General features: G+C 50.2%; 1 protein-coding gene and 1 long non-coding RNA gene across 43 annotated transcripts in view; one reads left to right on the top strand and one right to left on the bottom strand.

The window, feature by feature from the left end:
- The window catches only part of SORBS1 (sorbin and SH3 domain containing 1), a 223,791-nt gene that overhangs the window by 90,402 nt on the left and 118,151 nt on the right, over positions 1 to 15,238 (bottom strand). For 14 of the 42 annotated variants that reach the window (XM_036027048.1, XM_036027042.1, XM_036027039.1 and 11 more), the window contains 2 exons: positions 7,668 to 7,694; positions 7,436 to 7,548 (listed from right to left, as the gene is read on the bottom strand). In XM_036027048.1, the coding sequence (XP_035882941.1) occupies positions 7,436 to 7,548; positions 7,668 to 7,694 (140 nt within the window). Of the gene's footprint in view, positions 1 to 1,624; positions 1,988 to 2,593; positions 3,293 to 3,501; positions 4,585 to 7,435; positions 7,549 to 7,667; positions 7,695 to 15,238 lie in introns of those variants that run through there. The other 28 variants (XM_036027028.1, XM_036027029.1, XM_036027030.1 and 25 more) reach the window with 6 other exon arrangements.
- LOC118500876 lies at positions 2,411 to 5,363 on the top strand. Its single transcript, XR_004903456.1, has 3 exons — positions 2,411 to 2,620; positions 4,790 to 4,888; positions 5,200 to 5,363. It is a non-coding gene; the product is annotated as an uncharacterized LOC118500876 (long non-coding RNA).

Genomic DNA, 15,238 nt, shown 5'->3' on the forward strand with positions numbered 1-15,238 from the left:
CCAAATTCACCCATAAGTTGAGTGAGGGCAAGGTGAGCGCATCAGGGAACAATCTAGCATTTTCCTCCAACAGGGCAGAGTTGCAATGCTCGAAGCTAGGATACCCAAGCCCTGGGCCACGTTTGGCAGGGTCCTGACCTAACTGCAAGGTGCTGCATCTAGAGCTTTGAGAAGAGGTTCTAGCCCAGGATGTTGCCATGCCCAGCTCTGCATCTGAATCTCACTATAATTTATCTTAAAAGCCCCCTCCGCCCCTCCAAAGTTTCCCTCCACTTTCTTCATAAACTCTGTATGGGTTTAACGAGCCATTTGAGCCCATTTTGTAGGCGTACCTCTTTAGACAAAGGGATGTCAGTGAACGTTTAGTTCCATCAGCCAACTGCATGACCCTGTATCTTAAAATGTGGTCCATGGACCCTCAGTGTTGGAATCCCCAGGATGCACATTACCAAGTGGTCTGAGTCCTAGGTCTCTCCCCAGACCACTCAATCAGAACTCTAGCAGCAAAACCTGGAGTTGACTATTTAAATGAGTTTTCCTGGCACTCAGATGATCCCATGTACACTGAGCTTGAGAACACCACCCAGATAAATCCTGAGAGCAGGGGCTGGGCCTTGTTCAAGGCTGTGCACTGAGAATTTAGAAGAATGCCTAGGACATGGTGGGAACTCAGTGATTGTTAATTAGCCAGTTACTTGTTTTGAGGGACTCTGGCCCCCACTTGTTGGGGCAAGTCCACAGCAATGTAGCTAACACTTGCTGGGTGCTGCTCTCCCTGTGCCCAGGACCATAACTGAAACTTTCACACTCTCACCCCACTGCATCCCACAGCCCTGAGTGTAGATCCATGCACCCCCTTTTTATAACTCACACTTAGCTCTTCTCAGTCTCTCAATCCCCAGGGCTCCTGAGAAGGGAACAGGCTGAGTACCTGTACTGAGCTTTTCCTTAAAGCACTTGGGCTTTTCCACCTGCGCTGTGGACCTGTCCCTCAGGTTGTGGGACCTGAAGTGTCAGGGCCCTAGAACTTCAGGCCCAGTGAGGTGCTGTGTTGCCACCAAGGCGCTGGGAGCCACTACTCAGGGGCCCCAGCAACGTTCTGCCTTTTGAGGAAATAGCCCTAACATTTGTACAAGGCTTTTATACCCATTTTCTCAATCACATTCAACTCTTTTTTTAACCTAGTCCCTGCCACTGCTGTGTAGAAAAGCTTGCTTGCTAAGTCAACACAAAAGTGACTCTCTTCCTCCCCTGCTCTCTGGCAGAGAAACTGCTGTTGGCTTCTCCACACAGTTCTTCAGCTTTCCTCAGCTCTCAGCATTGCCTCTGCTGGCCTGTGGCAAGTAGCACCAGCAGGAGGCAAGGCCTTGGAGATGGTTTTCTCTGAGGGAAAACAAAGGTCTTTCAGGAGGACGTGCATTCGGAACAGGACAGCGAGGAGAGCCCCAGGGACACACACGGGAGGCATGCACTCTAGGGACAGCAAACACGGTTCCAGTCGTCACGCAAGCACAGCGGCAGCCAACACTTCCTTCGGAACTTAGTACTTCAGTGAGAAAGGGGTTTTTACTGCCGGGAGCAGACATTCAGGAAAGCCGTGAGGAAGGGATCCCAGCGAGCTTACGGTACTTGAAACAGCTCCCGTGAGGTCAGGCTCCGAGACTCGGTGCAGGCCCTCCGGAACCGGGGGGACCAGCGGAGGTGGTGGTGAGAAGGATGGTGGTGTCTGGCTAACGGGGGGGTGGGGGCCAGGAACGCTGGCCGGCGGGCTGTGGTGGGGCCGCCTCTGCAGATGAGGGGGAATGAAATCATCTAGAGTCGGGAAGGTCAGAGGTGAGCCGGCAGGGGCGGTGGCCGGGACTGGGGGGCCCAGTGGCCCCAGAGATGCTGGAGGTCTGGCAGTGCCTTCTTGCCCTCTGTCGGTATTAACCAGGTAGAGAGGGACAACTATAACCTCAGGCTGGGCTGGGCTGGAGGAAGTGGCATCCTGTGGGAAATAAGGGGGTCGTCACGTAAAGGGGTACGGCAGCAGGGAGAAGGAATTCCATATTTAAACAGTTGCGAGTGGACATGCAATGATGTACTCTGAGAACTATTTAATCGGTGCCCTTTCCTCAGAGTGCATGAGACAGCCGGTGCGAGCCAGTTGGCCTCCTGACTCCCTGTGACACAGAGGGAGCCTCGTCCAAGTTTACTTTCCATCCATCTATTTTTGAATCCTTTTAACACTTTATGAGAGAGAAAGAGAGACAACAGGCAGGCAGGCTGTGCTTAACCCCCAAAGCCGCTTGCGGAGCCTAAAAGCTTGGGAGTAAATACAATTTTTGGCAACTTTTTATAAAACATAAACACTCTCTCACCATAGTGTTAGTCTTTATATTCCACGCGCTGGCATACTTACATATTTACAGGAAAGAGAGAAGGAGAGACAGAGGAGACTGTGCTGAGATGTTTAGAGAGAGGATTTCGGGATTCAAGCTGCAGCAATATTAACGAGGAAAGGAGGGTAGGGCAGCCCAGAAAACAAACGAGCTCTCACGTGAGTTTCAAAAGAGACGGAGTAGAAGACACACAAACATTCCTAATTCCTTGCCTTGGCTGGATAACACGGCTGCAAAAGGTAAGGTTCTTTTCTCCTCCGGTTTTCGGGATCAGAGGTACCCTGGGGGCCTAGCACAGGTGGTCCCACTGCGTCTGGGAATGAAGGCCGAGTCCCCAGGGAAGGACTCTTGCCAGAGTTAACAGCATCTTTACGGGGGTCAAAGAATAGCTTGGGAGGGTGAGGAGGAGCGGAGGGTGGCTTCCCCGTGCCGGCTGTGCAGGAGACAATGCTGGGAGCCGGTGCTCGAGTGCCTGTGGCTGGGTCACGTGCAACACGAGAGAGGCTTTCCGATGCCACCGGGCAAATGTTACTGGATAAACATGGTACATATAAGCTGCTGACCTTTTTATTCCCAACTGCCTGATGACGTGGGTTAGAGCTCACATTCCCACTGTAAACTGTCCCGGCGGCTGCACGGTGGTGCTGCTGGGTTCGGGATGAAGCACTGGGGAATGCAGGACCCGGGAGTGAGGGCCCAGGGCACACCACACCTTTGGGAGCTGATCTGGCTGCCAGGGCCACAGAGACAGGCTGCGGGGGTGCAGGGTTCTGCTGGCTGGGGGTGCTAGGTGGGACATAAGGCTTTGGTGAGCTCCGGTAGAGCGAGTCCTTGTAGGTACCGTGGAGGGCAGGGCGCTGCCATGCAAAGCGGCCCTCTTTAGGGAGAGGCGGGCGTGGGGGAGAGAGAACCTTTAGTATTATTTTCAAGACACAGTGTCAAGACAGGGAAAAAAGAAAGGAGGGGAGATGGAAAGAAGGACGACCATTAGAAATAGCAGCATAACACAACTGGAAGAAAAAACAATTCTAGACATGTTTTTATGCAAATCCTCAAATTAGACTCCTCATGGAGTCTGCATCGCTCTTCTGGGTAAAGCCGAAGACGGAATCATACTCACCTGGAGAGGCAGGCCCGACTCTCCCTCACATCCAAGGGAGGCTGAGCTCAGCCCTGCAGCGGCCACCTGCTGAGTCAGTTCTGACATCAATCCTTGGCTGGCCTGCACCCTTTCAGGCCTCCTGACTGAAGACAGGTGCCCAACAGCTAAGTGCCAGTGGAAGAAGCCCCAAGCTCCCAAGTTTCAACATCTCCCATCCTCAAAGACTCTTCTTTTATGCCTTTGGCTTTAAAAGCTGAAGTTCAGTAAAACACTCAAGTGTCTTTCATTCTTTTCCCTTAGGAAATGTGGGATTGGAAGAATCTTCCTTATTTGTGCTTGCAGGAGATAGATGTCTTAACTGAGTCACTGGGTTTTAGTGCGAGATTCCATAAGCCTAACGAATTAAAGCTCCCCAAGAAGAGAATGCTGAGGACTTAGAATCCCATGTGCTCTTTTCTCGGAGGAAACAATCTGATGGAACTAATTATTAGAAGGAAGACAGGCATGAGACTAAATGCAGGTAGCCTCCACTTTTTGGTGTGCACAGAACACAGGGACCAGGCAACGAAGCACTTAATGGGCCTACCAGATTGGACTGTACCTGGTTTATCACGCACGCTCCGGCCCGGTCCCCATTCCCACCCACCTCACTAAGAGGCATCGAGAACCCTGGAGGGAGGTGGTCAGCCCCAGGGCTCCTGGCGTGAGGCCAATGCTCTGGTCCCAGGTTCAGAACTAGAAAGCCATTGCTCCCAGCACATTCCCTCTCCCTCAGCATGACTCCTCCTTGGATCCCAGTGGGGCAGAAGGTCAGGAAATGAGGTAAATCTCCAGACTGATCCTCATTTCAATGAGAGCCATCTGTGAACCTGTGGCTCAACTGAGAATTAGATCATAAGATGAGCGAGGTTTATTTTCCTAGTGTTGTGGTTGAGTGTCTGCATCCGCCAAAATTCATATGCTGAGCCCCTAACCCCAAGTAATGATTTTTAAAGGTGAGGCCTTGGGGAGGCACTTAGGGTTAGATAAGGCCATGAGGGCGGGGCCCCATGATGTGGCTGGGCCGCGTGCAACACAAGAGAGGCTTTCCGATGCCGCCAGAAAGGAAAGTGACCAGAGGTCTCTCTCTTTCCACCTTGTGAGCACACGGTGAGAAGGCAGCCGTCTACAACCCAGGAGGAGCCTCCTGGTTCCTCACCAGGAACCAGACAGGCCAGCACCTTGATCTTGGACTTCCCAGCCTCCAGAACTGTGAGAAACAAATGTCTGTTGTTTGAGCCACCCAGTCTATGGTGTTCTGTTACAGTAGCCCAAGCCAAGACACCTAGATGCTCTTCACTGGCCCCTCTCCTTAAAGAAAGCCCAGTTCTAGAAGAAAACCAGAACCGTCCACCAAATGGCACAGGTGAGATGCATTAGAGTTTGGTCACTATGTGGCAAATGGGTTGTGGCCCAAAACTGGGAGGGTACGAAGGTGTGGACCTATTTTGAGGTTGTTTTTTACTTTCTGTTTATTTTTTCATGGAGTGCAGGTAGCAAGGGGAAAAGGATGTTAGCAAGATTAAATAAGTGAGAAATGAAGAATTTTTTTGAGTCTGGATTAGAATATCAACCCAGAAACAGTAAACAACCTACCCCTTAACAAACTCAAGTAACCTGGGAGGAGAAGAAGCTATCTGAGCACCAGGGCTAACCTGACGTCTATCCTTTCCTCAGGGCGCCCGTGACAGCGCCAGTGGAATGTGGCCGTAGGTACCAGCCAAAAAGACAAACCGAGCGACCCTCTTCAGTAGCAACGAGGAGCAAAGCTTCCAGATGCACTCACTTGGTTTCCGTGAACACAGGCTGGAGGTTGGGGGTGCGTATAGACTAAATGATGCTCTCTGGAAACAAAACACTTGAGCTAACACACACCAAAGGGACTGTGGGGTAAGCTGATAATGGTTATCTAGGGACGTAAGTAAAAGACAATTTTGAATTAGGTTCAGATTTACTTTTACTTTGAGCTCGAGTGTCCCCATGTGATTCCTTCTTGTCCAAAGATAGAAATCCATTTCAATTGAGTTTTTAACTTAATTTGGCTGTGGCCGTATATGGTGCCGCAGCTGCATGACACCAGGCGTGAGCCTGCCCAGGGCTTTGACCCTGCAGAGAGGATGCATCCCCAGGGTGTTGACCACCACGCAGAGCCAAAGGCCTTCCTGTCCTGGGGCTTCTTTTGCCCTAAAGGAGGAGCTGGATAGGCACAGTCCCTTTGCACGGAGGGGGCCACTTTCTGTTTCATGTAAACATTGTAGGAGCCTCATAGTAAAGGCTACCAGCAGAATTTCATTTCTCTTCTTAGAAAGTGAGACAGTGAAAACATGGGAAGAATCTGGGATGTTCCCAGTTCACACAGTTCTGGGAACTACCGATCCCCACCTCCACTGGGGACACCAACATGATGACGCTCTTGGAGAGGGCAGCCCTGGCTCCCTGTCACTGTCAGACAGCAGGGCAGCAGGTCCAGGCTGGCGGGAGGAAAGGCAGCCTCCACCCCCAACCATGTGCCCCTCGCACCCCAACTCAGTCCTTTAGAGGAGATGCACAGTACTCAATAAACCTGCAGTATATAAATGTGTAAAGTAATTTTTATTTACTTCACATGCTTTTAAATTAAATCATGCCTTTTGAAGAGTTGTTTAAGAAGCCAAAAGGAATTAGTGAGCTCTCCTTGAGCTAAGTCACTGATAGTGGAGGAGGATGTGCTTTTACATTTGCCTTGAATGAATCAGCACTGCCTCCTAACCTGGAACAGAGCCAGCTGCATCTACTCTCGAGGTGGCTGAGAAGGAAGCCCGTCTGCCCCAGGCAGCACATTCCTATGCCAGGGAAGGTCTGATCCAGGGAAACCAAAGACAAGCCATTTACTGGACAGGTGACCTCCCGAGTCCCCACGTCTGATGAAGACTTCAGGAGGTGCCTTCACAGCTCCTGATTCCAACAGGGGCCCTGGGTGCACACGGCCAGACCTGAGACAGGTGAGCCATGGTGGGGGCGGGAAGGCTTCGTGGTACTGCTCAGCACATCGGGGAACAATTAAATGACCAACTGTAAGCGTGGGGAGACAGGGGTCTGCAGAGAGGAAGGGGGACATTATCTCTGACTCAGTTGCCCTTCAGGGGCCAGTGCAATTTTACGTCCTCAGGAACAGGAACCAGAGGATCACTGGAGAACGAGTGTGGGAGGCAGGATGGAAATGCAGAGTACCGGGCTCTTGGTGAGCTCTGGGAGCACCGTGACAGGAAGGAGGCACAAGGAAGTGGGCCACATGAGGAACACATTCCTGCAACATATTTTGGGCTGCAGAGCTTCCTTTAAAAGAAAGAACTGCCCCGTCCCATGGCTGTGGCTCCTCCGTGTAAGCACTCTTCGAGGATTGCCTGAATTAAAGCCGGGTCTGCTCCATTCACCAAAATGGCAAAGCAGCCACGGGCGGGGGAGGACAGAAAGATCAGGAAAACAACCTGGGGGAAAGGCTGAAGCAAAATGATCCCTACTCCAAGTTGTACACCTTGGAGTTTTGGGGGTTTTTTTGTTTTTGTTTTTTTGTAAGGAGGCCTAGGTGGTTTAAAGAGTTTTTAACAGACAAGCTCAGAACTTTCCCCCACTATTCAAAGCCAAATGATTCTCTCTTCCAAAACATTCCCAAACACACTGAAACATGGTCAAACATTGGGCCCATATTTCCAATACTGTGGTACACACCAGCCTCACCCCGTGCCTCTGCCTCCCTCAGCCCTAGCTTCTCCCTCGCTGATTCCTGCAGAGCTTTTCCAGAGCTGGCCACCAGGGCAAGTCTCAGCCCAGCCCATTACCCAGCTGAACAAGCTGGAAGCCTGAACTGAAGCAAAAACACTTAAGAACAGGTGCCGCCCAGCAGTCCCTACCCCGCCCTGGGGCACATGCCTACCTGGGGCTTGTCAGAAGGAAGGTTGGGATGCACACTTCTGTAGCCCTTGGCAGCGAGTGAAGAGGGCTGGGCGTTTCCGTTGGCATCGGCATTGGAAGAAGGCCTCCACTCATCTGAGACGGAAAAGAGAAAACAAAAAACACTCACTCCCAAGGAACACTCCCTGGCTCCCCTCTGGTTGAGGGGCCCCTGGTGGAAGGCAGGGATGGGAGGAATGCAAGGGAAGCCATACCTGCCGAGGGACTCTCTGACTCCAGAACTATGTGTGGTGCAGGAAGGATGAAAACAAGAAAGAAAAAGGGGTGGGGGAGACAGCAGTGGTTACATTTGCAGGAAACAAGCATGCGCCCCACAGAAAGATGCAAGTCCAGCACCCCGCTGCCTGACACAAAATGCCCTCAGTCACGATGGCCCAATTACCATAGGAACCCACTCCAAACCATGATGTGCTCACAGGCGCTGACCTTTGAAAACACAAGGCTAGCATTCACAGCAATGAAGAAACAATTGTTCCTTGACATTCTTATTTTACAGACTAAACGGCAACAGAACTTCACTGTCCAGTGCCTCCTCACTAACTCTCCTTCCCCTTCTTCACGCCTGACGGGGGTTCAGCATGACCCCTCCTCATTAGCAGGCTGGGCTAATTAACAGACCCAGCGGAGGGAGAAGAGATCAGCACTTTTTCCGTCGGTCTTTGGTGCTGGGCTAGCGAGAGAACATTTCAGCCCAGAGGTATCTGAGGTGGTAAGAACACTTTTTTCTCCCCGGCTGCTTTTCTTCTTTCTGTTAAATGAGTCACATAAACATTTAACACCACCAGGCAACATGGTTATTAGCTCGCCTGGGAAGGCAGGCGGACCTCAATTCAAATCCTAACTCCACCATCCATGGACTCTGTGTCCCTGAGCAAGTTATAAGCCTCAGTTTCTCCATCTGAAGAGTGGGGATAATGGGATGCCTGCTTCATAAGTATTGCTATATGAATTAAATGATATAACGCATAAGAAACACTTAGCCCAGTGCCTGGCAGAGCTCGGTAAATGTCTGCTCTTATGATCTTCTGCATTATCTCTCGTCTCCATTCTCTATCCTCCATCTAGCCCAGGGGTCGGCCAGCTTTTTCTATAATGAGCCAGGCAGTAAATGTTTTAGGTTCTGCAGCCACATGATCTCATTGGAGACTATGCAACTCTTCTGTTGCTGCGCAAGAGCAGGCATAGATGCTGTGTGTATGAGTGAGTGTTCCAATACATTCAATACAGCGAATGGCTATATTCCAATACACCTTTACTTATGGACACAGATCTGAATTTCAAAGAATTCTCATGTGGCATATAATATTGTTTTGACTTCTCTTTCAACCATTTAAACATGTAAAAGTCGTTCATAGTTCATGGGCTGTGCAAAAACAGGCACTGCTGCCTCTGGCCCACGGATCAAGTTTGCCAACCCCTGATCTGGCCAATGCCTTCACCTCCCTCTCCCTGCGTGCCTCCTCCTGTCTTACCCTGCACAGAGGAAGGGAGGGAGTGACCCAGCAGCTCTCACAGCCCACGGCTCCATTTCAGTGTGTGTCCCCCAAGGACTAGCGAGGGGCCTTCCAGAGGTCAAGCTGAGATTTACAAACGTTTACTGAATACCTTTCTAAGTGCCAGACGCGGTCAGTCACCTGTGCTCCAATTTAGTATTTCATTTAGGCGCACAAGCCTGTGACACAGGTAATCATTTCACTTCATGGATGAGGAAACAGAAAAGCCAACTGACGTGCCCAAAGTCACCCAGCTGGGAAACAACTGAGCAGTCAGCCCCGGTCTTTAGAATGATGTACAGTGCGCTGTCCACCATCCACAGCCACCATCGGCCACCAAGGAGAGCCTACATTTCAGGGAGGTGGTGGGCGCCACAAGGTGGCAGAGCTGCATCAGAATCACAGGGAGGATGTGAAATCGGACCGCTGGGCTTCACCCCCAGGTTCCTCCCGACTCAGTGATAGGAGGTTAGGTCTGAAAATTTGCATTTCTAACATGCTCCCAGACGATGCTCAGGCTGATGATCCATAGCCCACACTCTGAGAACCACTGATACAAGCAATACTTGAAAACATTCTTATTCTGGAAAACTAACTGTTTATTTTTGCTTATTTTCCCCCCTGTAAGTCAGTTTTAACATGTTTCAGGTGCATATTCCTTTAGCAGGCCGTCTGTTACATTTCTGCCCTTCCCTTATGGGCAATTCACAGATGCTTGTCCTCTCTTCCCAACCACGTAAGTGGGGACATTTATAGGACTTGATTTTTATCTACATCACTGCAGTGGACAGCTTGTATGACCAAGGGCAAGCTGTTCATCACTTCCATCTGTAACATATAACCCTTACTCCATGTACACCTCACAGGGTTGCTGAAGATCCAGAGAGCAGGCATGTGAAGTATCCTCTAAGTGACCATTTTCTAAGTGTCTAAGTGACACTCTCTGCTGCATCTGCCCAGAGCCCTGGCCCAGAGATTTCCTCACACCTAACAGGTCCCGAAACACCAGGTGACATGTGGTGACGATGGCTCTCATTTCTCATTAGAAAAAGTTATTTCTAATTCACCTTTGTGAGATCTTTCTATCAAACCTATTAGATTTACAAATATACTAGAATGTCAATAGGTGCTGAGTGAGGAACTATTCAATAAAGGATATGAGCTTTGTACATGGATTTTGGGACACCTTATTTTGCTTTCTCTTTGGTTCTCAGTGGGGTTGGCTACTCAGGTGACACTGATAACAGATAGGTTATAGAAAACCGAGATGAGTCTGTCCCTCCAAAAGTCTAGGTACCAAAGGGACCACCATGTCAGCCCCAGACCGCCAAATTTAAATGCTGACTATCCTTCTAATTGCATATCCTGAGGCAAATGACTTAGTCTCATTTATAAAAGAGATCTATCTCTTTTGAGTCTCGAGGATCCAGTGGAAATGAATGGCATAAAGTATGTGCTTAGTAAACGAATCCAAAGCATAAGAAAAAAAAATTTCCCCAGACAGAAATAAATGAGAGTTGCTGACTTCTGCCATTTGATAAACAGTTTCAAGAACATAATATCCTTAGGGATCAACCTACTTTTTCCTTCTAATTCCAAGTCATTAAAACTGTTCCCCTTACCCTGACCTTATTAGTTCCTGGGACCCTTCTAAGCATTTCCCTCTCCCTTTAAAGGGGGGTGGTATGTCTGACATTTCATCACCCTTCATCTGTTACCTAGTCTTCTCAGCCTGGAAGGGTGGTAGCAGTGCAGGGTCACTGTGTGCCTGAAACAGCATGTGGGATCTTATACATGGAGCCATCAATTATTAACTCTGGGCGAGGAGATTGTCAAAATGCTTCTTACAACAAATGTCACCTGGAGCTCCTGAGGGGAAGAGGGCCCTGGAAAGTTGGATCTTAGGTAGGTTCTGCAGCCCTGAAGAGACCCAAGCCTTCCCAGGAGAATTAGATTTCTTTCATCTCTTTTCCTCCATCTGTTCTTTATACTCCACCTTTTCTGGCCTGTGGCCAATAGCCCCCTGATATTTCCTTGTGTGTTATTCTGTGCTAATGTCATTTTGGTCTGTTCTCAATTGTTCTGCTGGTCAGTTTCTTCTTGGAATCTTAGGATAACTTTCTCTGAGCGATTTGATGTGTTCTGGTAGAGTGTCCCAACAGATGAGAGGGGTTAAAAGCAGCTCTAGGAGTGTTTTAAAATTCTTTGCTTATGTTTATTTCTTCTTCATGCTGTGTGGTGAAGGACTTAACCTTGCCCAGAACGATGTCTGGCGTTGCCCTCTGGCTTCTGGGAGCCGATCTCTAAAGCCCTGGACGTCACCTGACGGGCGTGTCTCTGTCTCACACCAATAATGTGCCTTAGGGTGTCGGCCACGTGGGCAGCGGGTAATGCCTACGTGATGGAGCCTCAGTAAAACCTCAGGACACAACGGCTCAGGTGAGTTTCCTGCTCGGAACAGTCTGAGCAACGGTTGCACCTAAATGGTAGTAACTACGTGTCCTGACTCCACAGGAGAGGACACTGGAAACTGTGGTTCTTCTCCTGGCTGGTTTTAATCTGTAGTAAACCATACCCATGAGTGTAATAGCTTTCAGTGAGTTCTCTGAGGCCTTCTAGAAGACTATGAATACTGAGGATGGCTTGCGGAACCCCCTAACCTTGGAGCTGGCATCAGAAGCGATGGTGTTCTCTCACAGGGACTTTTCCTTCCATCTCCTCAGTTGGCTCCAATTCTCACACGTGGGCTCACAGAAAGTTAGTGTGGGTTAGTGCGGGTAGGAGGTGTCTTTCACCATCCTGGTGTTAATTTTCTCATGACATCTTTTTTGCTACTACTGCCATTTCTGGAGAGCAAATGTGAGACTCCAACTAGAGTTAATGAGTTGACTGCAGGCCCAAGAATCTTTACGTCCAAAGCAAACTTGGTCCTCCAGAATCAAGCAAAAGGAGTGGAGCCAACTGGCACATAATTAACGAAATGTAAGAGTTGAACTGGGTTTTGGCTTGTGAGTCAAAACACAGGCATTGATGGTCTTCAGGCTACACAGGACAGGAAGCTTGGCATCACACCCCCCACCATTCCAGGCTCCCTGTCTCCTCTGGAATAAAAACTCCTGACCTGAGGGCATGGGTGGGGTCACTCTGGACCAACAGACCAACACCCAGACCTGGCCATGCAACCATATCAGGAAGCAGGGATAAGGTAACACCTCTCCCAGGGTCAGGGAGTCAGCACTAAGATTACTGCACTAAATCCTCTCCAGATGGTTCTATTCCAAAAACTAAGGTCCACAGTCAGAGATTAGAAGCTGGTCAGAAAACCACGGCCAGGGATCCAGAGGCAAGCCACCACGTGAGAGCAAGAGTCTGGACAGGGAGTTTAAACCAGGCAACTCTAAAAGCTCCATCTGCCACTGAACCTCTGAGAGCAGCTCCACCCTCCCCTGTGTTCATTTGGTTGCAGGTGGCTACCAGATGCATATCTAGACTCCAAATTTCCAAATGCCTATTAGAAACTTCCTCCCAGAAGTCCTTCCCTTGCCAAAAAACTCAACATGTCAAAAAAAAAAAAAAAAAGGAATTCACCATTCCTTCACCTTCCCTCACGTCCACGAGTGCCAGCCGCTCTCCTGGTCAGCATGGAGCCCGCCCTCCGCGCTCCTGAGGCGCACTGTGCTGAGCCCTGCCATTGCCCTCTCCCGAGTCCATGCAGCCTTGGCCCCTGCTCTTCATTCCTGCCGCCAGCATGCCAGGCCCAGGCCCTCAGGGCCTCTGACTGAAAGTATGGGAAACCTTTGGGGAACCTTCCGGTCTGTGGTAACTAGAATGGTTACCATTAAAGGGCACCTGCTGTCTGCCAGGCTCTGTGTTAAATGTTTATATGAAAGAGCTCATTGAATCCCAAAAACTCTATTAAGAGCATCCCTGTTTTATAATTGAGAAAATTGACACTCTCTAAGGCTGAGTAATTTGCTGATATTACAAAGATGGTGGCAGAGCGGAGCCTCAATGGAGGACTGTATGACTCAGGAATGAGAACATGTTTCCCAGGATGAAGGATGAGAGGGTTGGATATAGGGGGTGTCTCTGGAATGTGGGTGTCAGAGGTCCATTTAAGGAAAGAAATCAGGACACAGTGTGGGAAGCTGGAGCTTCCAGTCTACAGGCAACTTGGAGAGCTGTAGGAATGGAGGAAGAAGGTGGTAAAGGCAGGGAGCAAGGCAGCGGGGGGGGGGGGGGGCAGGACACTGCCTGACATTAGCTATCTGTGCAGATGCTGGGAGTGGGGGGACACACTGCCTCACACTTGGGCCCCCAGTCCAGGTGGGGCATGGCTGCCTGACAGCACTGCTGAAAACTGTTTTCACGAGGCTGGTCTGGGCCCAGGGGAGACCAGGACAGGACTGGAGACTGGTGTGAGCCAGGAAGATGTCATCTAGCGGCCCTGATGGAGGGGGCAGGCAGGGATGAGCGGGGGCCAGGGGGCTACGAGGACACAGCCAGAGTCAAGAGCCAGCAAGACGCTGGTCAGCGAGCAGTAGGATTCGAGGACAAGATCCCGAAGGTCCGACCTCTAGAGTCACATCCCTGGAACCTCCCCCGCAGTGTCAACTCATTCAGCCTGCTGTGCACCCTTACTCAGGATGGGGCCTCTTCCCCTCTATGCAAGTCAAGCTTGCTCCTTTGGAACTAGAATGGCTTGGAAGCAAGCTTACCCAAGTCCCTCATACTTCATATGTGCCTGAAACGTGTCACTTAGCCATGGTCAGATAGCACAGGGCTGGGCCAGGGGCTCGTGCCCGACTCTGCTACCGCAATAAGCTGCACTCTGTCCTCGCCTAATGCTCCCAGAATTACTCTCCCTTCTCCTCCCCTCTCCCCACTTCTCATCACAATCCCCTGGACTCACTTAGTGCCTGGCACAGAGATGATGCTACATAAATGTCTGAATGAATAATCTGGATTCAGTTGATCTCAACTTACAGGATGAAAATCACCTATTAAGGTTAATTTATTGGAAGGTGTGAATGACAGCTTGTTATCCCCTAATTATTCAGAGTACTTGTGTGTTTAAACATGATTTTTTTCACACAAATTACCTGTTAGAAACTTATAAGATATAGAATGATTTCAGGGCCAGAGAGCTTCCTAAAGTGCCTCAAATAACTGCACAGTGCTGTAGCAAAAGCCTACTACAGACCGCTGGATAGAGGAGCATTTACATTCTGATAGTGCCACACTGTGCCCACCAGGGGGCGCTCAAGGCTCCCTCGCCTCCCATCCTCCCATTCACCATCAGAGAAAGGACCAGGTGATTGATAGGTCATTTTATTGAGCCATTCGGCTGTAGGATGGTTTTTCTCTTTAACCATCACTTGGGATTCTCTCTTCCTCAAACGTCCTCCAGCTTGGCAGCTGGATATTCCCAGTTAGGCCTGAGGAACAGTTAGACTTTGAGAAGAAATTATTTTGCCTTCACTGCTTGGCCCCACCTTTCCTGGAGAAGAAGGTGGCAAGCGGCAGTGGGGCAAGCGCGAGGTGTGGGCCCAGAAATCCAGCGCCAAGAAGAGACTTTTGAGTTTCGGTGCCAGAGGCTACTCACTCCTTCCCTGAGCCGAGGGAGAAAGCTCTCCACAGGGACCAGCATGACCAGAATGGGGCTTGTGCTCAAACCCCAGCCTGGCCTTGTCCCTGGACACCTGCCTGGGCACCTGTTACAGGTGGCTGGCACAGAAGGGAAGTCAGTTCCCTTCCCACGGCACACTGCTCCCCACTGTACCGACAAGCTTTCATGCCCGATGCCCTTTCCTCTCTGCTCCCTAGGGAGCAGTCATCACCCTGATCCCTTTTCTCCCTGTATCGCCTTCCTTCTAGAAGGCAACTTCCATACTCTACAGTTCTCAAATGTGGTCCTGGCACCAGCATCATCAGTATGACCTGGGAACCTGTCAGAAATGCAAACCTCTGACACCACCCCGGGCCTATAAGTGGGAATCATAAGTTCTGAAGCTCTGACCTGGGGGCCCAGCAACCTGTGTTTTTACTCCAGGTGATTCTGATGCAACTCAAGTGTGAGAACCATGCACTGCCCTACAGAGTGCGGAGGGGCTGCCCCACCCTGTGCTAGCAGGGCCTGTGGGACCTCTAGGTCAGCATTTCCCAGCTCCCGGGACACTTGGGCTGTGGAGAGCCCTCTCCAGAGAGGCTGAAGTAATCACATCTTCCAGAATTACAGAGCACTTTCGAATGAGCTTGGAAACCATCTTGCC

Source organism: Phyllostomus discolor, chromosome 5 (genome assembly GCF_004126475.2).
Source record: "Phyllostomus discolor isolate MPI-MPIP mPhyDis1 chromosome 5, mPhyDis1.pri.v3, whole genome shotgun sequence".
In the NCBI taxonomy this organism is placed as follows: domain Eukaryota; kingdom Metazoa; phylum Chordata; class Mammalia; order Chiroptera; family Phyllostomidae; genus Phyllostomus; species Phyllostomus discolor.